This window comes from Eutrigla gurnardus (genome assembly GCF_963514095.1).
Source record: "Eutrigla gurnardus genome assembly, chromosome: 2".
Taxonomy (NCBI): Eukaryota; Metazoa; Chordata; class Actinopteri; order Perciformes; family Triglidae; genus Eutrigla; species Eutrigla gurnardus.
The window spans coordinates 13,004,541-13,028,011 of NC_139916.1; the positions used below are offsets into that span (position 1 = coordinate 13,004,541).

A 23,471-nucleotide genomic window follows, 5' to 3' on the forward strand; every position below is an offset into this window, starting at 1 on the left:
GCATTGGGTCCCAACCAATGCACAAATGGAGATAAATGATCTATCCACTGTGCAGTAATTAGTAGATTTGAAATATAGCTTCAAAAAGCTTTTACAATTTTGTGCAGACAAATATAGATTCTCTATTATTTTCCAGTATTTTTTATTTTTAGTATTGTCTAATAATTCATGCAATATAACCTGGGTACACATTATCCAGTGTCATAATCCCAATCAGTACTTACTCAGTGTCACCACGGTGAAAAGTTGGTTACTTCACAAAGAAGCACTTCTCCTTCCTCTGGTGTAAAGCAGGGCTTTGGTATTGATCGCTTGTCTCTGAAACTATGATACTGTGTCTTCTGCCTCCCTTCTTCTTCTCCTTCTTCTTCTTCTTCTTCTTCTTCTTCTTCTTCTTCTTCTTCTTCTTCTCCTTCTTCAGCTACAAGAGGATCGACTTGTGTGGCACGCAGTCGGACGTTCAATTAGACTTCTGCCTGCTCATCCGAGACTTTGTCTTCATCCCCGTCGGTCTTCGCCGTGACACTGCCCCTTCCCCTCTCTGTTTATCTTTTATATCTCTACACCCCGTCACCCTCCCTTCATATCATCTCATTTCCTCTACACTCATTGCCGTCTTTTTTTTTCTAAAAATAACACGATGATAATCACAATAGTTTGCCTCAAATGAATTGGGTATAGTTGCCCCTGTCTGCACTCAAAGCTCAACTCAAACCTCCAAAGTTAAGTACCGAAAAAACAATCCTCAAATTATCAGTGTTATGAGTTCCTGTGTTACAGATTGTTGTGCTACCGATTGTGTTTGTGTGTGATTTCTAATACGGTCTTGTTTATTTCATCAAGTCTCACTGTCAGGTTGTGATGTAAGCAGGGAAAGTGAATGGCAGCCACCAAGATCCATCATGAACACGGCACAAACTGTACCGATGACACCTATTAGCCTGAATAAAAGATATGAAGGCTTCCTTTGTACACTATTTTTAAAAAAAGACCTTACTCTTGAAGGATTAACGAGAGAGAAATATATGGTTTCTCATCTTTAGCCCTGTAGATCATAAGGGTCGCTGAAACAATGCTCAGTGGACAGAGAGGGGTCTAACAAAGCCCTCAAATGCAGTTTAACCATATCATGACCTTGATGAGACAAAGGTCGAAGGTGTGATGCCACATGGTTACTTGTTTGTAGTTTTACTTAAAGGAGTTTGAATAAATACAACATGTTCTCATTAACAAGTCTCCAGACACTAAAACAACTGGTCTATGTCGAAAAATAAACACAAATAAAGTTCAACAGGAAAGAGCAGGCCCAAATTCTTCCACATTACTGTGACTATGATTCAATTCTACAGGGAACATTTAGTTGAAAGTAACGGCAGCTAAATGTTTCATAACAATTCAAGTAAATATAAAAGGAACTTACGAAATTTGCTCCTTGGGTTGCAATTTTAAAATGATATGCTTGATTGAAGATCCAATAATCAGTGTTGACTCTTCATTTGCTGATATGGTCAACTTTTCTTTTGGTAACAACAGCCACCTCAGCTGTGCGTCTCAGTGTGGCACCTTGAAATGTTTGGTATGACACGGACAAACTCAACCAAAATGCTGGACATTGTGCACTGATGCTACTTATAGGAACATAAAGTACAAATCTCTCTATTTTAAGACCAAAGAGGAAGGGAGTGTCACATGGGAGGTTAGACAGAAGTAATCATAGAGAAAGCTCTCTGGGGAACAACGAGGAGGAGGAAAGGGCTGTCAGGCCCAGGAGGGAGACCAACAAGACAAAGCCTACCTCGTTTCCTGAGTCACCTCCAGTCCAGCCCATCAAGGGACTAATCCTCATCTGACTAATGACACAAATATTACAAGTGCAGCCTGATTACGATGGTTGGGCCCTCGGGGGGCCTTCAGGATTACGCCATCTCAGTTACCCTCAGATAAACAAACGTGGGTCACACAAATGTCACCCAGCAGCAAACGGAGATGTCTTCTTGTAGGCTATACCAATAGCATTAATGTCACACATACTGCATGACGCAAGACATTAATCCAAGATCCATCTCTGTGATTCAAGAGCCAACACATATATATATATATATATATATATCGCAGCAGGTCCTGGTTTATCATACAAGTGGCCTGCTGACGTAGGTTCTGGATCTAATAAACTCAATGCATGAGAGAGCATCTCATCACGATGACGTTAATCAGTGATGTCAATCTGGTTGTTCTGCACACTGAAGATTCAGTTCTAAAGAAAGTCTTGATTCCAAGTTAAAAATCAAATCAAATGATCGTACGATAGCAGTGGTATTATGTGTATGGACTACAAAAGGATATCGCAAAAGCTCAGAAGGCATTACTTGCAGTGGCAACATTACAAGTTGGCGATTTAGAAGTTGAAAAATGTACCTCACATCACGATAAACCCCATATACATTATCAAATGACAGCTGGGAAAGACGACGTGTGCATTTAGGAAAATTAAGACGTAGGGATAACGAATATTCTCAGCAATGTTACCTAGTGTCCTTGTTTTCTAGAAATCTGAATCTTATTAGATCCTTCTACTCATTGCAGGTGACCATGACACCAAAATATTGCATTATTAACTACAGTGCATGAAGATCTAAAGTTATATAAAATGTGTCTCATACTTTAATACCAAATCCTTCTGTACATGTGAATGAGACGTCAAACCGGGCCATTGTTTTACAGTATTTTTATTTTGTCGGAATGAGAGCTTCTGTTATGTACAATAGAGGACAGAAACGCACGTTACAGAAATGATAAATATACTCTTGCTCCAATCTGTTTTTATTGAGTATCGATTGTTTACTTTTCAAGTTTGCAGTCTCCCACCCTCCTCTTCGTGAGCGAGTACCATACAGTATACAATCAAGAGATAACGGATGAGTCATTTCAAATCGTCACAACGTGCATACAGGCTGTACCTCTCATGGCTAACCAAGAGTGATCAGTGGGCGGGATAAGAGTGGAAGGCGGGGACAAGAGAGGATGGATGTGCCGTCAAGCCAACTGGACAATCCTCAGGTGTTCACGCTCGCAGTGATGGTTGGAGGAAGATGAGGAGCAGGACTCACACGGAGCAACACAACGAGGCATGTTAAAATCTAAGCCAGTACATGGCGCTGCGCGTCCTGTTGTAGTCGGGTAGCTGCTCGATGGGGCCTGGTGGAGGGAGACAGGAGGGACAGATTAGAGAACGACGTTACTGCAGGGACCGGAACTTGATGTTAAAAGGACTAAAACCCACGAAGAACTCACCAACAGCTGCCACAGCAGGACACTTATCATAGATGTATTTGGAGCAGATGTCACGCACCATCCTGGGGTTCACAGCCTGAAAGAGACATGGAGGGAATATAACGTACATCGTAGAAAGAAAAAGAAAAACACTCTAATAATAGCCAGCTAGACAGCTTTTTATAGTCATGATATTTACAATTATCCTAATAATGGAAATTCCCCACGATTAACTTGATGTCCACCTTTCTCATTCAGATAAAATCCTACATCCTACTGAAGCAATACAGCAATTTCTCTCAATTGTACAAATGGTCCAGGGAAGAAGTCTAGTTCTGAGAGTCAACTCACGTCAATCCGAGCGTCCCACTCTGCCAGAGGAATACGCCGCCCGTAGTTCAGGACGTGTCTACCGATGTCATCACAAGTTGGTGTTGTTCCTAAAAGACAACCAGGTGTGTTGACTTGTGATTCGAAGGAGTTTGTACCCGTGTTTGTGTAAATCCATGACAGACGTGTTACTTACCATTGAGTTGTCCAACCAGGCTGACTTTCAGAGCTTTCTTCCCCCTGGTTACGTCACTCTCCGTCACTGTGGTACACAGGTTCATCCTACGGGGAGCAGAAAGTGGAGGAAATATGTACATTGTCCTAGAATGGTAAAGATGCTCTGTGAGTGGGTATATCTCTGTCCAGGAGTCATTACTGACCAGGCATTCTGGGACCAGTGCAACATATCCTCGATTTGATGCTTATCAGCTACAAAGTAAATGCCCAGCAGGCCGGTGTCACTGTAGGAGGAGTGGAAGGCTTGGAAGCTGTGACACAGGTTCTCCTCCACAGCCAGGCGAGCCAAGCGGCTGCTCAGATGCTGCAGGTGAGAGGAAGGAATGGACGTTACTATCTAACCGTTTACAATCAAAGTGAGATTATTAGAGCAGCATCAGGTAGTAGGTCAAAATGTTTGTGGCATTATATTCAAGTTAACTTGTAGAGGATACTTACAGCGGTACAGCAACAGTGTTAACAGTAAAATATGGTAAGAATATAAAAACAGACTTTTCATAACATGCCCTTTAACATAATCCATCATACAAACAAGTATTTTATAATATAAAAAAAAAAAAAATCAATAGATTATAACTAAAATACCTAAACTTGTGATTCGATTCAGGCATGGGCACTCTAACAGAACATGTTTAGCAGCTGCTATGCATTTCAGGTCTTGTTCCTCCCCAAAAGGTTCAGAGACAGGTGGAGACCCCTGACCCAGGTTTTCAGAGAGGATTATAATCTACCCCTTAATAATGGCCACTCAAAACATTAACAACCTCAAGTGGGCAAAGCTTAAAGGGGACACTGTATTTGTATTAGATTAATTAAATTAAGGAGGTATTAGTTACAGGCTCCACATGGTTGTCTCTTTTTAATTGCGTAACTAAAACATCCCTGTGTAAAAACATTTCACCAACCTTTCCACCGCCATAGGTCAGGTCATAACTGCCGATGATGGAATTGGCCACCATGAGTGGCACGATGTCTGGGCTGGCAGCACTTGCCCCCTCCACAGCTATGGCAACGTGTGCCAGAGGTAAATCATCATCACGCATACGGATCTGTGAACAATTAACAATGACTTAGTGCCGTGCACTAAAACATCACATCAATACAGCATCATAAAAAGTGCAGTGTGTGTATTTATGACTTGGTATTGAAAATCATACCATCAGGATTTCTAAATACCATGGTGTACCATAATACTGAAATACCATTGAGGCCTATGGAAAACTAATGGCCATGTGAAATAGTAGTGGAATAAGGGATCATGTTATACAATTCACAAAAAAGAAAAATGAATGTTGTACAACTGTGCCAACCTAATTAGTTTATCCTCCAGTCCTTTTCTCAAGGTGTTTGAGATGTCACATTCACAAGAATGGAATGGACGACAACCCAAAAACATGCCGGCACGGAGACATGAAAAAAACCCCTGCAAAATATTTGCAACATATCTCACCTCACTGCCTGTAAATCGGCATGGAGACAACACGGGAATGGCATCTCCCTCATACTCAAACGACACTCCACTGAAGTGAGATTTGGCCAAGCCGACCAGCTCCTCGTGGTTCACACCTGTAGAGGAAGCAGATCAGATAGAAGTCAAGTAATTCCATGAAAAGTAAAAATTCACAGCCATCAGAAAACCTTTTCACAGTGCGTGTCAGGACTAAGGGCCTACCTCCAGCAGCAGACAGCACCATGCGAGGGGCTTTGTAGTGGCTGTTGATGTAGTCCACTAGGTCCTGGCGTGTCAGAGTCCTGTCACAATGATGCAGAATTTAATACAATATTTAAAACTTAAAAGGAAATTCAAAATGTGTTAAATTTAAATTGTTTCAAATAGTCGTTGTGCCACATTTGAAGTCATAATTGGCATCATTACAACACGGCACTGTTATGACAGTGGTGTTCCTTTGATGAAAGCAGTTCTGAGACTGTGACTAATCTTTGAGTGCATGATTGTGTGTGCGTGTGAGCATGCTGTTCCTCTTGCCTGGCATTGTTGGAGGGTCCTAGCACACTGTGTCCTAGAGGAGTTCCCTGAAAGGCTGTGGCATGAAGCAGGTCAAGGCAGACTTCCTGCAGGTTACCCTCGACTTCCTCTAGCTCGCGCAGCACCACACCCCTCTGCTGCTCGATCTCTGCCTCGTTCAGCGAGCAGCTCTGCGCCACCTCCGACAGCAGCTCCACGGCTATGAAAACGCAGAGGAAAAAACGACTGTTCAAATCCTTTCTGATCAGCAGCTGCGGAGAACTTACTTACGGTTTTATCAGATCACGGTTAAATCTAGGAGATAATAATTGTTTTTCCCTGCTTGTAAGCAGCTCATCTCACCTTTGGGCAGGTCTTTGGCAAGAGTCTTCATGTAGTATGCAGTGTGCTCCCGAGAGGTATATGCGCTCAGGTGAGCACCCATAGACTCAACCTGCTGCTCCAGGGCTGACTGAGGGTGATTCTTGGTTCCCTGGGTGGTAAGAACATGAAAGGAACTATGTAATGCATCATTTGGCTAACAGGTTGATATGGGAATAGATATTTTCTGAAGTTGCCAGACTGTTCCGTTATTTCCCTTACTTTATAAACTACGCTAATTCTATAATGGAGAGAAATACATGCGACAGAGACCTCAAGGATACAATCAATGTGTTATGTTGATTGACACTTAATCTAAGCCCAACTTTATTTGTTTACAGGAATTTTTAACAGAGTACTTTTTTACAGCAGTGAAAACAGTACACTCTACCGACTAGAGCTATCCAGCACGCCAACAGAGTGCATTTAAGGTTATGAACTCTATTAATGTTTACCTTGAAAGCCATGTGCTCCAGGAAGAAGCCTGCTCCGTTGTTCCGCTCGCTTTCATAGCGACTACCAGCACTGATCCACAGTCCAACCTATGACAGGGAAAACATACGTGAAGACCAGGGTAAATGTTCATCTACAACAGCACATACCATTCAATCACAGTGAAATGGAGTCTTTAAAGTGCTAAAACCTACATTGGTTGTAAATAGACTCCCATTACTGTGTTCTTACAGTGCATGTGGCATGTCCAGTCTCCTCAGATGCAACCCTCAAACCATTGTCCAAGGTAGTGAGGCGGGTTTCAGGGGCTCCCACCAGGCTCTGGGCATAGCTGACTGAGGCCTGTCCACGTCGCAGAGACAGCAGGATGGGCTGGAGGGATAGAGACACCAAGAGGCAACAAGTCATTTAAAAATCCTGTACATTTAAGTCCTAGTGAAGCTGCAAGTATTCCCTAGTGAAATGGAGTTTTCGAGCGGCGTACGGTTACAAGAGGGATTTAAATCAAATAATTCCAATTTGATCTGCAAAAAAAAATATTTGGATTAAAGTATTTCTGCCGTGCAATTTCTAACATTAGCTGTACCTTGCTAGCCGATTCAACGCCTTGTTATTCTTACCAAGCAAAGGAGGCTATGTTTGAGGTCTTGTTTAGTTTGTCTGTTTGGAGGAGATCTCAAAAACTACATTGTCTGTATTGTTTAATACATGAGAGACAGATTCAACATTAAGGTTTTCTGTTATTAAAATAACACATTTTAAAAAAGGACTACACACCACGGATTTGAGGGTTGTTTTTAAAAAAACAGGAGGGCAAACAAGGCTACCGTAAGTAGGTAAAGAGAGGTCGACATTGACACCACTACAACCTTCTGCTATCTGCCAATGACTAAAAATAGATAAAACTCTGCCAACAACAACAAACTAAGATGACATTGACTGTAACTTTATCACAAATGTCTACAAAAACACTTGCAGTGGTATAATGGGATTGTGAGAAAATCTGGAAGCTAAAGTAAACGTTACTATTAAAGCAGTCAACCTCTTCACACATAACCGTCAGTGTCAGAATGCAATGTTAACATTATTGTTCGACATGATATAAGACGTACTTTCTCATCAATCGAACATTTTGACGACCAGCAAAAGTACAGAATTGTCCCCATCAGCATCTGCCTTTACAAAGTCACCGTGCTACCGCTGTTAGCCGGAAGCTTAGCTGCGGTCTGAGGACAAGTGAGGACAAGTGACAAACGATACAGCTGCACCTTGTGAAAGGCCGAAACGACGACCAGCTGATCTGGATAACACGTATGTAGCGTGGATGATACCCACCAAGTGGTTGTTACAAGACGTACTGCCTCATTTGACAGTTGACCTTGCCTTTACTGTTAGCTAACAGATGCTAATCGTTTAGCTAGCCAATTCCCAGCGTAGTGTCAGCGTCACGCCAAAACCAAGAACAGCACCGATGTCGCGCTTAGACATTTTTTATTATAAAAAGCTTAGTGTTTAGTATTAAATCTGTACTTACACTGCGGTTTTTGGCGAGGGCTCGCCCCACGGTGCTGCCAACCCGGCAAACTGAAGCCGCCATTTCCGATAACGCTGCCAGAAGGTTCTGGTGGGGGAGGGGGTTGTCTTTTAACTTCTTCTTCTTCTGGTATTTAATGGCGGCTGGAAAACAACGTTATGGTGCACTACCGCCACCAGCTGGTGTGGATAAGAATTCCAATAATAAAGAAAATAATATAGAAAATAAATATTATTTTAATCGTAATAGTATTCTCTCCATCCAATTCGTTATCTTAAGATATTAAAACAAAAATGACACTTCCCCCCACACTTTTCTGCATGAAATCATGCAGATCATATTCCAAATCACTTCCCAAGATTCAGTATCAGTTCCCTTCTTTCACCATCATATTTTGGACAGTAAAACACAAAATGTCGTCAAGTATCTTCCTGATTACAAAAATTCACAGCTTCCTGTATTCTGTTTCCCTATTTTGAACGATGTACTGTTTAATCCAGAATGCCCAAAACCTAACCTGGATATTATGGTTTCTTCTCTCTCCGTGTGCCTTTCCTCACACCTACTTTCCTTGAAATTAAATGTCCTGTTCTATCTTGCAGTGATGTCATCGTTACTCTATGTTGTGGCTTCCTTTGCACACTTGTCTGTTATTTAATTTCCTTTGATTCCCATGTGCTGTGTAACATCTAATCCCATCATTTTAATTCTAAATAATGTTTGCATTATCTCCATTAAAACATCTGTCTGGTCTGCTGTCTAAATTACTTCACTTCAATTTGGTTAATGATGAAAATGATGAATGATTTGCTTAAAAATTATAATGTTGAAATCTGGAACTGTGGATGAAATCATTTTGATAGCTGAATTCTTTGAAGAATATAATGTAAATTTGAAGTATGACTATAGTATTTATTTTCTATATAGGTTTTTATGACCGGTGGATGTCAAATGTGAAATTAACTCCTTAACTTAATTCAAGTGGCATTTATCCCATTTTTACTTTTATATGACTTCCATGTAATCAGACTTTTTTGCAACCAGATAATTCGCCCCCTGATGGCCAGTAGAGAAAATGCAAGTTTACGGTACTACTGCATTAACTTTGCATGAACCAACCGGAGTCCATCCATCCATCCATTTTCTACCGCTTTATCCTGTATTCAGGGTCGCGGGGGGGCTGGAGCCGATCCCAGCTATCATTGGGCGAAGGCAGGGTACACCTGGACAGGACGCCAGTCTATCACAGGAACGACATGTATAGACAGACAACCATTCACGCACACATTCACACCTACAGGACATTTAGAGTCATCAATGAACCTATCCCCATCCTGCATGTCTTTGGACTGTGGGAGGAAGCCGGAGAACCCAGAGAGAACCCGGGCTTACACTGGGAGAACATGCAAACTCCACACAGAAGGAGCCCGAACCCGACCCGGGAATCGAACCCGGGACCCTCTCGATGTGAGTCCAGTCATCAAATTCTATATCATCTATGTGTGTTGCCATCTCGATCTGGTCACAAATCAGGTCATGCCGACTGCCTGGAGGGTTGTCTCACTCACCCCTGATGGTATCAAGTCCTATCCTGTTCTATTATACAAATTAACAGGTGCACTGTTAAAACTGAAATAAATAGAACCCCTAAAAATAAAGTAGTGATTGAAAAACAAGCCATGGCAATCTCTTTAATTCAGACTTAACTTTGAGGTAGGCAAAACACTCGCAAAAAGAAAGTTCAAGCTGAAGGAGTATGTGAATGATTTGGCCAACAAACCTCTTTTGAAAGTCTTTTATGTATTCAAGGTGCTGGTGGCTGCTTGTCGGGACTGTTTTGGAATGGTCATCTCCAAAGACAAAGAGGTACAGGGTTAGATTTCTCTGAGTGGACTTTTGATACCTCTGGTCTCCTCTTCCACAAAAGTACAGAGTGAGACTGGTGACTAATGGGCAGGATGGACCTCGCAGTCATTGGCAGGTCAAGTGATAAGGTTTCAATAGGAGCGTGCACAGGTGGCTCAGGAGGAAGAAGAGGAGCTGGTGGAACTGAACTGCTGATATTTCTGAGCCGAGTCTTCAACAACATCTTCGGCAGAGGCTTTACTTTTTCTGCTGCAGGTTCTTTCTCCTTGATGGGGCCACAGTGTTTTGGTGCTGAATGTTTGGCGGACCCCAGCGGAGGAAGTGGGCAGGAGCACCTGATCTTGTAACCCTCAACAAGTAGGTTGAGTCCTACATACGGCGGCACATCTACTGCTGCCTAGAGACCAAAAGTGACATCTAAAGTAATGCATATCACCCTCACAATGTGGGCCACCTTAATGTGCACTTCAACCTGAAGAGGAGGAGGAGGGACAACTGCTTCCTACCTGCCTATAAATGAGCTGAAAGTCTCCAGTCTTTGCAGTGTGGTCTGCTCTTCGGTCCAGGATGACTCGTAATGTGTCTTCCTGCACAGCAGTACAGAGGCGGGCTGCCACAGGGGTGGAGGGAGCCATAGTGGGACTGGCATTGAGCTCTAACAGCCAGGGATGCAGGTCACGACCTAAGAAACACAGAAGAAAATGTCCAACATCATTCAGGCCAAGACTTCTTTTACCGTACACTGCTTATTGTTTAAAATCTGTTGTGCGAACGTGATTGATCAATACTACTCAGATGACAAACGGAACCCACACCATTGCCTACAGACTCTGCATGTGAATGCAGAATCCATTCATAGAGACTACATCGTACCGAACATGAAGTCGGCGCCGTAGAGCTCAAATGTGTTTTTACGTGACTCCATCAGGTCCTGTGCTGTCTGTAACGAGTGGGTCACAGCCTTCTTCATCCCGGGGACTGCCACTGTCTGCCACTGAGCTTCCTGGCCCCGGCTGGAGAGAAACATCCTGAACTGGTCATCTGACCACATGTTGTCTGCTGGGATACCACGATGCCGTTGCTGTGAAGGGGTCAGGTGCTTCTGGATAGAGTTATTACACAGGTGGACGGAGCTGAAAGGACGGGGTCAAGAAGTTGACAGTCAAGAGGCTGTGATTAGAGAAATGAGCTTTCACTACTTCTACTCTTCAGTTTGTCTTCAAACTACCTTCTCTTTGGTTATGGTATATTGGTCATGTGATCAGACCATGACACATTTAGTAAAAAGGTATAAAAACACAGAAATCGGATAATGAATTTCAATATTAAGCATCAGACCATAATAAATGTTTATCTGGTTTCCCCCCCGTTGCTTTAGAACTATCTCTGTCTTACCTGTCCAGTGTATCTAGTGAGTACGGTTGTGTAGAGAAGCGCAAGTAGCACTTTTTATAGAACCACACAGTCAGAGGGTTCCAGTCGGTGACAAGGAACCACTGCCGCACGTCAAATTTGGTGCCGTGGATCAGTAAGGGGCGCTCCAGGTACTTCTGCACCACCCACTTGCTTTCCTTGATCAGGGTTGGATCAACGTCCACCACCCGGAGGATCTGATCCAGACGCTTGGCACATTTGATACCTATAAGGCAGGTGTGGCAGGTCAGCCAGAACTCTGCCAGATATCATGTGAACTGTTTGATAGTGTGTGACGTCTTACCTCTGCCCCTGGATTTCGCTCCGGGTTTGATGATCCAGGTGTTGTGTATTCCATCTATCTCCAGCTGTGGACTGACCTCCATCAGCCTCTGTAGCACGGCTTCGCAGCAGGTAACATATTGATCACTGTTCTCGATCTCAGCTCCTGCACTGAGTGAGGAAACAGAGAGACAGCAGTGAGATAGTGAAGAGAGCATGTTGGTTTCCTTTTACTCCCACACACAATACTCACTGAACAACAAGGTAGTAACCGTTGATAAATTCTGCCCACTCCTCCTTTGTAAGTGTTTGCGGTGCCCCCAACTTTATGTCAATGTCACGATGCTGCAGACTGTCCAGAAACTCCTGGCACACCTTGAGTGCACTGTTAATCATTTGGGAAAGGTCCACCGGTTTGGATTGTTTGCTTCGCTTCCTCACAGACCGAATGTTTTGGCAAGTTCCCTCTCGTTGAACACCCTGCCCCCGCTCCACAATGTACTTCAAAAGACTGGTGCAGGCTGTCCTCCTGTAGTCCTCTACACAAAACACAGAGACAGGGAGGCATGCATTCACAGCGTCTCTCTGTGAAAGTAGAGCTATGCTGCAAATACATTGAAAAGAGAACTAGTTGGACCATAAAGTCAGATCTGACCAATGAAAGCAGACTTCTCATCCCGAGCTCCTAGTCTGTAACAGCGAGGAAAGAAGTCGTCTGGGTCAGCCGTGTCAAACCAGTGCAGGTTCCTCAGGTTCGTACACAACCCAACCTGAAAAGGAAAAGACGATTTGAGAGGAAACCGCTAATAGGAATCTTTTTGGTGGAAGAAATTATAGCAGCATAGCAAATGTACCTTGGTGGTGAAGCTGTCGGCTTTTGCAAAATGATTAGTAATCTGTTCTTTTCGCAAGCTGTTGGCATTAATGGCATTGCTACGGTTCGTCCAATAGAAATAAACCATTTCGTTCCGCACCAGGTGAGACTGTATGAGGAGGGGAAAGGATGATAGCTGAACCTGTTTAATAATGCAGTTACAAACCTTAAATTTCCAACATATTTCACAAGGTAAGGAACAATCTTTCACCCCCCCATTACCATGAAATGGTGAAGTCCATCCTGATCCGGCTCTTTTGTGACATCGTCTGAGTTATCTAAGGAGGAGTAATGTTAATAAATGATGGGATAAAGACAGATATCCACACCCACTTTCATTTAGCTCACCGTCATCGCTGTCAACGGCTCCATCATTAGAGCTGACTCTGCCCTCATTGCTGCGATGCAGGTGAGCACGGTGGTTTGGGTGGGGCATGCGCTGCTCAACCCAGCCTCTGGCCCTCAGTGCTGCCCTGATGACAGGGTAAGGGCCCCGGACAGAGAACACCTTATGCATCTGAGAGGAATCAAAGCAGACGCCTAAGTAATGGACAACTTTGTGGAACCTTCAGAACTGTAATGTTGTAATATATTTGTACCATTAATGTGATATCTATCCAGTAATGTTAACTCACCCTGACAGCTTTGTCTGCAAGCCTTTTGGCTGTCCTCAGTCTGTCTTGGTTAAGTGCAGGTAAACTGACAAAACTGTGGCGAACTTTGACCTTAGGTGGTGTACCTGACGTGCACACACACACATAGCATATTTAGTTTTTGCATAACAAGTATTTTGTTTTGAATTGGGTAATACTGTGGGCACCTGATATTACATAGGTAGGTAGTCAGGTATAGGACCAGCATGCACCTGGGTGGGCCTATGGTTTTTAACCAGCGCAAGAGAGGCAGTAGGAGCCATCGTTTGCTTTGATTGTGATTTTGATTTAGATTTTTGTTGGACAAATGGCCACTACAAAACTGTTAGTTGTGAAAAAGTCTCTTAGTTTAAAAGTTTGGCCATCTGTCCTCCTGACCTCAGCATTAATATGCCTTATAGGATATTATGAGTCAGCTCTATGAATTAAGTCCTTCGAAAGTGTGAAGTAGTTTCATTTTAGAAACCTCAGCAAATTACAACACGAAAACACAGAATTTCTCCTATTGAAGCTGCAATCTGCGCTTTTGTTGTCAATAAGAACTCATATCAGTTAAAAGTGGAATATGTTACTGCAGTTTGGAAGTAGGATATTGCTTTCCGTCTCTCACCGCTGTCTGTCTCGACAGACTGTATGGACCTGGTGGCTTCCATACTGACATCAGCTCTCATTCTTCAGGTTATCTTTCCTTTGGCTCTGCTTCATGGTTCGATCAGACTCAATATGCTGCAGAGGACACAGGCTAGCATTCACGGGGCGTATAAAGGTGTGCACAAATGTAACAAAAATAATAATGTGTGCATATATACAATGATTAAAACACTGTAAACTTCAGGTGTTATGCATCGCCAACTTGTAGATCCGTTTCTCTCTAAGTGCACTGGACCACAAAGTGGGTCAAATTGCTCTATTGAAGACAACTTGGCTACACCTGTCAGGCTTATACCTAACACCCAAGACAGGGTGTGATACTCAGCCAACAACTGAAATGCTAATTAAAACCCTACTGTACTGTAGTTTCCATTCATTCACATCAGTCTGTGAATAGTATAAGTAGTACAAAAAATGTTAGATATTTTATTCTCATTGTAATAAATACTTGCAATAAAGCCGCCACAGATTACAAGTGCTTCATTTTTTAAAACTAACGTTGGTATCACTTCAAACTTCTCATTGCATATCTTAAAAAAAACAACAACAACGTAGTGGCAAAATAGCTAGCATCAGGAAATACTGACTTCCTCGACTGGAGTATTAGCAAAATGTAAGGCTACAGCAAGTCTACCGTTTTAAGCAAGGCTTAGTTTTAGTATCTGTTGCGCTTACCTGCTGAGGTGACACAGGTGTGTTAACTCCAGTACGGTGAACAACGACCCTCGACCTGTTTAATGTTTCCATGGCAACTACTGAGCGTTCCAGATCACGTCAAAGGTCAGAGAAACTTGACATACATGGTTGTGGGGTGTGTGCGCGCGTGCGTGCGTGTGTGTGCGCGCGGGTGTGCGTGTGTGTTTTGTTGTTTCTATTTTGAATTTTTCTGTTCTGCCATCTTGGGTCTTCCTACGTCACGATGTCACGTGCGCTCCAGCCTACTTTCTGCCCGGGCAAATCCCCACTCTACATCCTCCTCACGCTCGAAACATACATCTAACGCTAACAAACTCTACGACACACATCAGCACATTTAAAACAGGTAAGTCGAGCGATGGTTTACAGCTACTAACAAAGACTCGTTTTGTTTCCCGAACTCCACTCAAGCGAACGAGGTGTGCTATCTCAGCTAGCTCGTTAACGTATTTTGAATCTGTCTCGCAGGTGGCTAAAAAAAAAAAAGTTCCGTTATCGCCGTGAAATGTGTGGAAGAACCGCGTGCACCCTTGCTTCCGACGAGGTGAGCCGAGCCTGCTGCTACAGAGACCGGGCAGGGCGGCGGAGACAGCCCCGCTGGAGGGATGGGGATGAGGACAAATACCGACCCTCTTACAACAAGAGCCCCCAGACTACAAGTCCCGTCCTGCTGTCACACACACATTTTGATAAGGTAACGTAACGGTTGTATATTTCCGTACCTGACTGAGATTCATAAACTGTTTCAAGGTAAGCCAAACAGGTAGACATGATTTAAGATTTCGCCCCTTAACTTAACATAACAACCCACACAGACATTATTAACATAAAACGTGTTTTTGTCACAGCCATTGTAAGCCCTGCATCCCTCCAAAAGAAAGCTGCAGAGTGTATTGCATTCAATAGTATTATACATGACAGGTGTTTATGTTACCGTGCTCTCCTTCTGTGTCTCCAGAATGCTCCCGTTGATGAGTGTGTGCTGGCCTCCATGCGTTGGGGTCTGGTACCTGCCTGGTTCAGAGACAATGACCCAAGAAAGATGCAATACAGCACCAACAACTGCCGCAGTGAAAATATATTGGAGAAGAAAACATACAAGGTGCATGCTGTCTCAGGCACATCTATGTTATATGGTTTCTGTGCACACAGGAGTGACTAATCACTCTGTTGTCTCCCCAGGACCCGCTGATAAAAGGGCAGCGCTGCGTCATCCTGGCTGACGGCTTTTATGAGTGGAGGAGGCAGGCAAAAGACAAGCAGCCTTTCTTCATATACTTCCCTCAGACTCAGGAAAACGGTCAGGAGAAAACGAAGGAAGAGGATGACCCCGCGACCTCTGCTTGTAATGAAACAAGTTCAGAGACGGCGTGCCCTCCAGAGGCCTCTCCTGACTTGACAGAGGTTCATATTGGGGTTTCTATTGCAATATAAGCACCATGGACATTTGCTTTCATCCAGATTAGAAGTAGAGAGAATGCAGCTGTTGCGGAAATTGCCATGGCAGAAAATATCCTGTGTGGGAGATGAGCCAAAGCCAAAATGTGCATGTGTCCACCAGGTGTTTCTTTAACATTCAAGTTTCAGGCTAGATACAAACATTTGCTTTAGTTTTGATGCAAGCTACGGAGTGTAAAAAAAATTCCAACCATACCAACAAAATCTGTCACATTTATTTTTATTTTTTTTATAAAGCCTGCAAACTCTTGTGGTCATACCCCTCCACTCTTTGCTGTGTGTTGGTCAGGGAGAAGAAGCACTCGGTAAGTGGACAGGATGGAAATTGCTGACTATGGCTGGACTGTTTGACTGCTGGACACCTCCAGGTGGCGGAGAGCCCCTTTACACATATAGTGTAATCACGGTGTGTGCTTCTCCAAGCCTGGAAAGCATCCATGATAGGTAAGGATAGTTATTGGAGAAACTTTTTTTTTCATTGCCGTCTGTATGAAATACTAAATCACAGCGTGGTTTTGTTTTAGGATGCCAGCAATCCTGGATGGAGAGGAAGAAGTGCGGAAATGGCTGGATTTTGGGGAGGTGAAATCTCTAGATGCCTTGAAACTGCTCCAGTCTAAAAACAGTGTGACGTTTCATCCCGTGTCTTCGCTAGTAAACAACTCCCGCAACAACTCTCCAGAGTGCCTTCAGCCAGTGGATCCTAACATCAAAAAGGTATCAGATTTACTCTGCATTTTACTCTGTGGTTGGAATATTTAGTGCTAAAGTGTCAGTTGTCAAGCAGAGAGGTTTAAGCTGACAAAACGTACCCTTAACCCCTAGGAGCCCAAACCCACAGCCAGCAGTAAGATGATGATGAGCTGGCTGACGAGCGGTGCACCTTCAAAGAGGAAAGAACCCGACACATGTGGGAGTACAGAAGAGCAAGAAAGCAAGGCAGATACTCAGTCCAAGTCTACAGGAGCACTTAAGCTGTGGCTTCAGGGAGCCAATAAGAAACCAAAAACCACCTGAGGATGTGAACTGGGACTGTGTTCAGAAATGATTTAATCCACATTACTATTTTGACAGTTGTGGGGAAAAACATGCCTTTGCTTAGTAATTACCTGTTTTAAATGTTTGTATAAAAGAGTGCTACACATACTATTTAACTTCAAAACATTGTCAATAAAAGTCAGAAATGAAGACCCCCCCCATGCTTTATTCAAGATTTTTATTACCCTTATTACTTGAAACGCAAAGACATTTTGAAACAATGCAGATGCTATGCATTTATCATATTAATAATATAATAATGATGAATGCCAATACTCCCCCCAATATTGTTTTCTTCTTTCAAAGTTACAGTATGTATGCTATCTTGTAATCTATAATGCATTTCAAAGTTTTAACAGAATACGAACAGACAGTTAAAGATCTGATCGGTTAAAAGAAATGTCAAGCACTTAAATTGTTTGCCAAAACGAGCAACTGGCAGAGTCGGATATGGAGATTTACAACACAACCTTTTGCCTTCCCCACACAATGATTGAGGCTTGCAAATATACAAAGTCTTGCAATAGTTGAAAGTAAAAATAAACGTATTTACTAATAGTACTCAGTTATGAATGATATTTATACTTGAGAAAAAAAACTCTCCTCCCCGGGGCTGTCAGGTAGAAAGCAATGCTGTCTTCATTTGGTTCATTCTCACAATGTTGTACCAAGAATAACATGATGAACCTTAGTTTTCCCAATAGAGGAACAGCACATAGCATGTTAGGGACCGCACTTAGGCAAGGAGCCGAGTCTGGATTCACACACTTTCCTCAACCTGAGCTACAATTACATGTATTTTGGCTCCAAAATGAGATGTCTGAACAAGTCTTTAATAAGTGGATGACAGCAAAGTGCAAAAGAAAAAAAAAAAAAGTCCCAGAACTGGATTTTTCAATTCTGTGCCAATTAACAAGAATCAGCAGGCAGCATATTAGTGTGACCGACATGCACCCAGACAGATTCTGATCCTCCGCCACCTCAGTTCAACTTCTTTTTTTTAAACTGCATGATGTAAAGTGATCCCATGGTAACAAGTGTTTTTGAGAGTCGAAACAAATTTAAGCCACAACACAAATGAGTAAAAAGCGGGAGCAGTGTTTCCTCTATTCATGCAGCAGTGGCGGGCCATGAAAGTAAGAGGACCACCACCACTGCGAAATAAACTTTGATTAAAAAAACAACAAAATATTAGTTTTCTAACTTTACTCATCAACACAAACATGTAGATATAATGCTTCAATTTATCAAATAAAAGCAGTTACAACCAAAACTGGGCATGAAAGCAGCGATATATGTGGAACCAAAAAAACGAGGTCAGCCAAAACCACCAGCGCCATGAAAAAGGTATGTAGGGAAACTGGGAAGTAATATACATCGTACAAGTAAATCCATAATGTTTCCTTTCGGTGTTCTTTGGGCTAGGAGACTCATATTTTATAGAAAATGTGTTTTGTATACGTAAGGAGGTGAGCGCAGCATGTTTGTATGTCGTAGTATACTCAATGAGTGGGACGCTGCTTGTACTGTATGTTGGGCATTAGGGTTTAACACAGTGGGCCATGGGATAAGGGATATATAGACAAGGCAAGACAGGGTAGTGAGGGCAGTGAAAACCCCTCCGTGGATCTTCTGAGTTCTCAGCAGCTGCAGGTCTCCGCTGGTGTCTTGTCTGGCTTGTTAGTCAGCTTTATTGGCTCAGGAAACTCGTTGTACAGCTCCACTTCGGTCTCCTGAAATCACACAATATATTTGCATCTCCCATCGTTCACATGTTATTCCATGACATTGGCGACACGGGGTCACGCAGTCAAATAGGATTTCATGCTGGCCTCCGTTACCTGTTTAAGGGCGTTGCGTGCAATAGTCTGGAAGGCCTGCTCTACGTTGATCGCCTCCTTGGCACTGGTTTCGAAATATGGGATGTTGTTCTTGCTTTGACACCAAGCCTGTGCTCGCTTGGTTGTTACCTGAAACACAAAGGAGCTGATGTTATACATAGAAACATCTGACATAAGAGTGTGACTGTTTAATCCGAGCTATTATATGGCCTCTAAAATGACTAACCATAGCTTTAGAAGAAAAATGGTGCACATAATGACACCTCTGGTAAACAACAATATGATTATCTGGACCCACCTGTCTGTTCTCCAAGTCAATCTTGTTGCCCAGCACCACAAAGGGGAAATTCTCTGGGTCTCGAGGGCTGGCCTGGATCAAGAACTCGTCCCTCCAGCTGTCAAGAGTCTTGAAGGTGTTGGGTGCCGTTACATCAAACACCAGGACGCAGCAGTCTGCTCCACGGTAGAACGCTACGCCTAAGGACTGGAACCTCTCCTGACCTGCTGTGTCCCAAATCTGAGATACAGAAAACAGAAGACACGTGTGTTTAGATACACAAGATAATCGGATTACTGTAAATAAAGAGATTACGGTATTACGGTTCACATTAACCAGATCTACCAAATTACCTAGCACCGTTTGTTCAATTGCTGATATGAAGTCTGAAGTTATCTATGGTACAGACATCTAAGAAAATCATGAGACTTTGTTTGTGTTTGTCATTAAAAGTGTTGTTGTTTGCCTTCTTTTAGATTATTTTTACAACCCAGCATCACAGGTCCAGTTGCTGTTTATTTAGAAAATGCAGCTTTGTAGCCAGTTCATTGTGTATGTAGAATAGAATGTAGAATACAAATACTGAAAGAAATATCCTGACCAGTTATCCAGCTCAAGTTAAACTTAATTCTTAATTTAACCTTAAATCAACTAATGAGTTTAAGCCTTAAATATGTTTTCATGAATGGAGAAATAAATATTTTTTACAGAAAAGTAATTTACAATAAGATGGATGTATTGTGGTACAGCATTGGCAGTCCATTGTTAGTGTGAGGGATAACAATTAGAATTGTTTCTTGTTGTTTTTAATATCAAATATTTTATAAGCATTATATTGCATTCTGCGATTCCCTTGGATATGATTGTGTTTTCCTGGGAGTATCACTTCCTCCGTACCTGCATTGTGACAAGTCTGTCATCCACCATAACTTCTTTCGTCAGGAAATCAGCACCTATTGTGGCTTTGTACTGGTTACTGAACTTCTTATTCACATACTGGTTCATCAATGAGGTCTTCCCAACTCTATGAGAAAAAGAAACATCACAGGACAACAGTGATATTGTGAGTGAGAGTGAAAGTGAAACAGAAACAGAAAAATGTCTTTGTGATGTCCTTGATTGGTGAAGCACAAAAAGGTTTCCTGCATGTTGTATGAAAGTGTGCATACGTTCAGATCAGATTAAATACCACAGTTAAGTGTTGTCTTTACAATAAACCATCAGGCATCACTCTTTATTGTTCTCCTACTCACCCTGAGTCTCCGAGGATGATGACTTTGAGTAGTACTTTCTTCCTTGAGGTCATCGTGCCACAGCTGTAAAGACAAGAAAGGAGATTAGACGGGAGACGAAAAACACATAATAGAAGCAGGCCAAAGCTGTAATTGCTCTAACAAGACGGATACAGGAACTACATCGTAGTGACATATGCCAACAGGTTTAATCATAAAATGTGTCTTCTTAATATTCATTCCAAAAGAAATGTGGCTGTTTAGGAATTAAACCAAGTACATTGTCGACCATTCATATGTTTCCTTCACTTCAAAACAAAGAAAAACACAGTAGGGGTAAAACAATATGCTGCACTCCATTGTACCGTTACATGAGACTCTTCAACAATTCACTGCAATTTTTTCCCCTTTTCCAAAACATAACAATGACAGTGCAAGGGCTATTGAGTTGAAATGACATACCGGTACTATTATTAGCACCCAAGATGGTTGTTATTGTTATACTGTAAAGCATTGATCTTGTGATATTTATATTATATAATACAAACCATTCAATGGAGAAAAAAAATGACATTGTTTAATTCACAAGATATAAAGCGGTAGATTACAAGAAATTAAAAACAAAAATAGACCACACACCCAGTTACTCCAAAACATATTGATGGAACCATGTCATCACATCATATTGTGTACCAATACCATATCATAATTGTCTATACTGTGTAGCATCATGACTTCCTAACTGAGACGTGTATTTGTCCGACCAAAAAAAAAAGTGTTGATGATTTGAGCAAAACTACAAATAAACAGCTCCAACATTTTATTTGTTAAACTTGGAAAAATAGGTGCTTTCATTTGTTGGACTTGGCTATCCATTTCATCTCTTCAAATGTAATCATCCTTCTCCATTGTCTACTCTATCCTGTCTTGATAGACGCTCCCTGATAATCATCTCTAATTACATCCTTCAGTTGTCAGACTGAAATGTGTCTTATTAAACAACATTATTTCTGTTAATAAATCATCTGGACCATCACGAGTCCATATTGGAGCTGATTGGCATTGAAACGTTCTCACAAGCATTTCTGACTTTGAACGAGTCTGCTTTGTAATAATAAACCACCTCATACAGCTGTAAGGACCAAAGTCCAAACTCTGCCGCCGATGGGCTTTAAATCATCGCACCATGCAGGTTAGACCTTGGAGAAAGCGTTATTGACGAAAAAAAGAAAAGAAAAGATAAATCTGCCATGGGCTCTCTCCACAGATCACTTAACGTTTACAGCCACGTAAATGAATGAAAGGCCAGAATCCACACCAGTGCCGTTTATGAAGCAACACTAGCATAGAGCTATCGGTAGCTCTCATAATCTGCACCCCATGACACTGTGTCAGGGACTGATCACATGGTTTTAAAACACAGGACTAACGGAACCATGACTTGGCAAGCATGATTAGCACGGCAAAAAACTGTGGCTGTATACAATGTCTTTACCGGTATAATCCATAGATGTGATCAATCTGTCGACCTGTCTGATTGTTCATATTTCTACTGTATAAACTGAAGCAGAGTCCTGTCTCAGCCTTTTTTAACCCAACAACCATAAAAAACATCAAACAGACTTGCAAACGGCTAACAGGGCACTTTTACATTACATTTAGGGATCAATTGCTAGATAGCTTGCTATGAAGACGTTTTGAAAACGTACTATTTTCAAAACAACTAAAACTAGATTTCTATTTTACACAGTGTCTAACAATTAACGTTACCATATACATGACAATTCTTAATTTAAGCTATCGTTCAGCTAAGCTAAATTAACAAATGTGAAACTTTACTGACGACAGCTATATCATTAATACATTTCGTTCGTAACCACAAACTAACCTGGTTGATGATGCTGCGGTAAAAAAGGGATCAAAACTGGACTTTTCTTCTGCCCTGGTTGGAAGCGTTAGCTAACGCGCAGGCTAGCTAACAGGCTAGCAGTTCCTATAAGCGTCTGCCGTAAGAAAACAACACGTTTAGAGCGTCGACAGCTAAATAATCCCCGATAGCTAGCTTCGTAGCTAACTCAGTTTATCAAAATCAACACTGCCACTGCCTATGCGTATCTGCCTTCGTGGAACAGAAGCGATTTGCTACAACGGTCTGTTTCGCCCCGTTCCCGTTGACGCTTGCTTTTCCTGTCAAGCTAACCTGCTAACTGCTAGCCGAGCTCTGTGCACTTCCTCCAAAACAAGCTCCGTCGATCGGGGCTGACGTCACGCGCTGGGCACGCCTTGTTTCACAGCAACCTGACGAAGTCACGATAACACAAATGTTATCAAGTATAATAGATTTTAATCACATATATCCAGCAGATTGGCATGTATGTAAGGTCATGTTGCATTTATTACACATAGTCAATACATCTTTTTTAATGTATTTAAATGTCATAGAATCTCACGAATACGACAAATGTGTTAATGAACAGCAATGCCAGTGAAAACATTGAAACTAGCTGATAATTAAAATGCATGCTTCTCATTCATTGGTACTGTCCCTGTGTCTGCAGCTCAGCTGTGGTATTTTCATAACAGTTCGCAGTTTGTGAGCCAGTTCACCCTTTTCAAATAAAAAACAGGGGTTCATCCCGAACATACCTCCTTCCCAGTGGTTGTACAGGGGCTTGTGCTGGACTTTTAGGTGTAATGATTTTGATGAGTTCCCAGGTCTCCAACAGAATCAACAGCTTTCTTGTCCTCCTGGCCAGCTCGCTATACTATCTGGATATTTGATGATGGCCAATCTCATGATATGATGATGACTTTGATTTTCCATTTAACTGACACTAGATGCTTTTTCTTATTTCATAGGTAATACTGTAATGATGCCATTTTCAGAAGTCAACGTGTAGCATAAGTGATCAGCATCATTGACTAAAACCATAACACTTGTAAATAATCCTACTAAGGCGATTATTTATACAAGTGACGTCTTAATGTTGCGCTTGACCAACTGACCACAAACTCAGCA

At 42.1% G+C, this 23,471-nt stretch overlaps 4 protein-coding genes and 1 long non-coding RNA gene across 7 annotated transcripts in view; 1 reads left to right on the forward strand and 4 right to left on the reverse strand.

The window, feature by feature from the left end:
• The window catches only part of LOC311025255, a 131,786-nt gene extending 122,350 nt beyond the window's left edge, over window positions 1–9,436 (reverse strand). Inside the window, exon 1 of the long non-coding RNA XR_014598366.1 lies at window positions 9,320–9,436. This is a non-coding gene — a long non-coding RNA (uncharacterized lncRNA). The remainder of the gene's footprint in view (window positions 1–9,319) is intronic.
• uqcrc1 (ubiquinol-cytochrome c reductase core protein 1) lies at window positions 2,709–8,328 on the reverse strand. The gene is made up of 13 exons (XM_084027759.1): window positions 8,172–8,328; window positions 6,869–7,009; window positions 6,640–6,726; window positions 6,167–6,296; window positions 5,825–6,023; window positions 5,510–5,589; window positions 5,288–5,403; window positions 4,743–4,886; window positions 3,981–4,141; window positions 3,797–3,882; window positions 3,622–3,710; window positions 3,292–3,367; window positions 2,709–3,195 (listed from the first exon to the last, which is right to left on the reverse strand). The coding sequence occupies exons 1-13, from the start codon at window positions 8,232–8,234 to the stop codon at window positions 3,131–3,133; spliced, it is 1,437 nt and encodes a 478-aa protein (XP_083883885.1). The 5' UTR covers window positions 8,235–8,328; the 3' UTR covers window positions 2,709–3,130.
• Window positions 9,437–9,857: 421 nt separating the features above from the next.
• Window positions 9,858–14,723, reverse strand: LOC311025034 (tubulin monoglycylase TTLL3-like). Of its 3 annotated transcripts, none has more exons than XM_084027707.1 (12): window positions 14,586–14,723; window positions 13,870–13,985; window positions 12,955–13,123; window positions 12,829–12,884; window positions 12,587–12,715; window positions 12,388–12,502; window positions 11,986–12,271; window positions 11,755–11,903; window positions 11,433–11,676; window positions 10,911–11,170; window positions 10,544–10,719; window positions 9,858–10,434 (listed from the first exon to the last, which is right to left on the reverse strand). In XM_084027707.1, exons 2-12 carry the CDS (start codon window positions 13,918–13,920, stop codon window positions 10,018–10,020), a joined length of 2,052 nt encoding a protein of 683 aa, XP_083883833.1. In that variant the 5' UTR covers window positions 13,921–13,985; window positions 14,586–14,723; the 3' UTR covers window positions 9,858–10,017. The 3 variants fall into 3 exon arrangements, with proteins under 3 accessions (XP_083883833.1, XP_083883832.1, XP_083883831.1); XM_084027706.1 differs by lacking the exon at window positions 14,586–14,723 and adding an exon at window positions 13,242–13,345 and having other exon boundaries at window positions 11,755–11,898; window positions 12,005–12,271; window positions 13,870–13,993; XM_084027705.1 differs by lacking the exon at window positions 14,586–14,723 and adding an exon at window positions 13,242–13,345 and having other exon boundaries at window positions 13,870–13,993.
• Window positions 14,724–14,841: 118 nt separating this feature from the next.
• On the forward strand, window positions 14,842–18,227 carry hmces (5-hydroxymethylcytosine binding, ES cell specific). The gene is made up of 7 exons (XM_084027918.1): window positions 14,842–14,952; window positions 15,075–15,300; window positions 15,565–15,708; window positions 15,789–16,010; window positions 16,354–16,508; window positions 16,589–16,781; window positions 16,890–18,227. The coding sequence occupies exons 2-7, from the start codon at window positions 15,112–15,114 to the stop codon at window positions 17,079–17,081; spliced, it is 1,095 nt and encodes a 364-aa protein (XP_083884044.1). The 5' UTR covers window positions 14,842–14,952; window positions 15,075–15,111; the 3' UTR covers window positions 17,082–18,227.
• rab7a (RAB7a, member RAS oncogene family) lies at window positions 17,266–22,660 on the reverse strand. Its single transcript, XM_084028035.1, has 6 exons — window positions 22,341–22,660; window positions 20,474–20,536; window positions 20,118–20,244; window positions 19,242–19,460; window positions 18,944–19,072; window positions 17,266–18,835 (listed from the first exon to the last, which is right to left on the reverse strand). Exons 2-6 carry the CDS (start codon window positions 20,524–20,526, stop codon window positions 18,743–18,745), a joined length of 621 nt encoding a protein of 206 aa, XP_083884161.1. The 5' UTR covers window positions 20,527–20,536; window positions 22,341–22,660; the 3' UTR covers window positions 17,266–18,742.
• Between the last annotated feature and the right edge of the window lie 811 nt (window positions 22,661–23,471).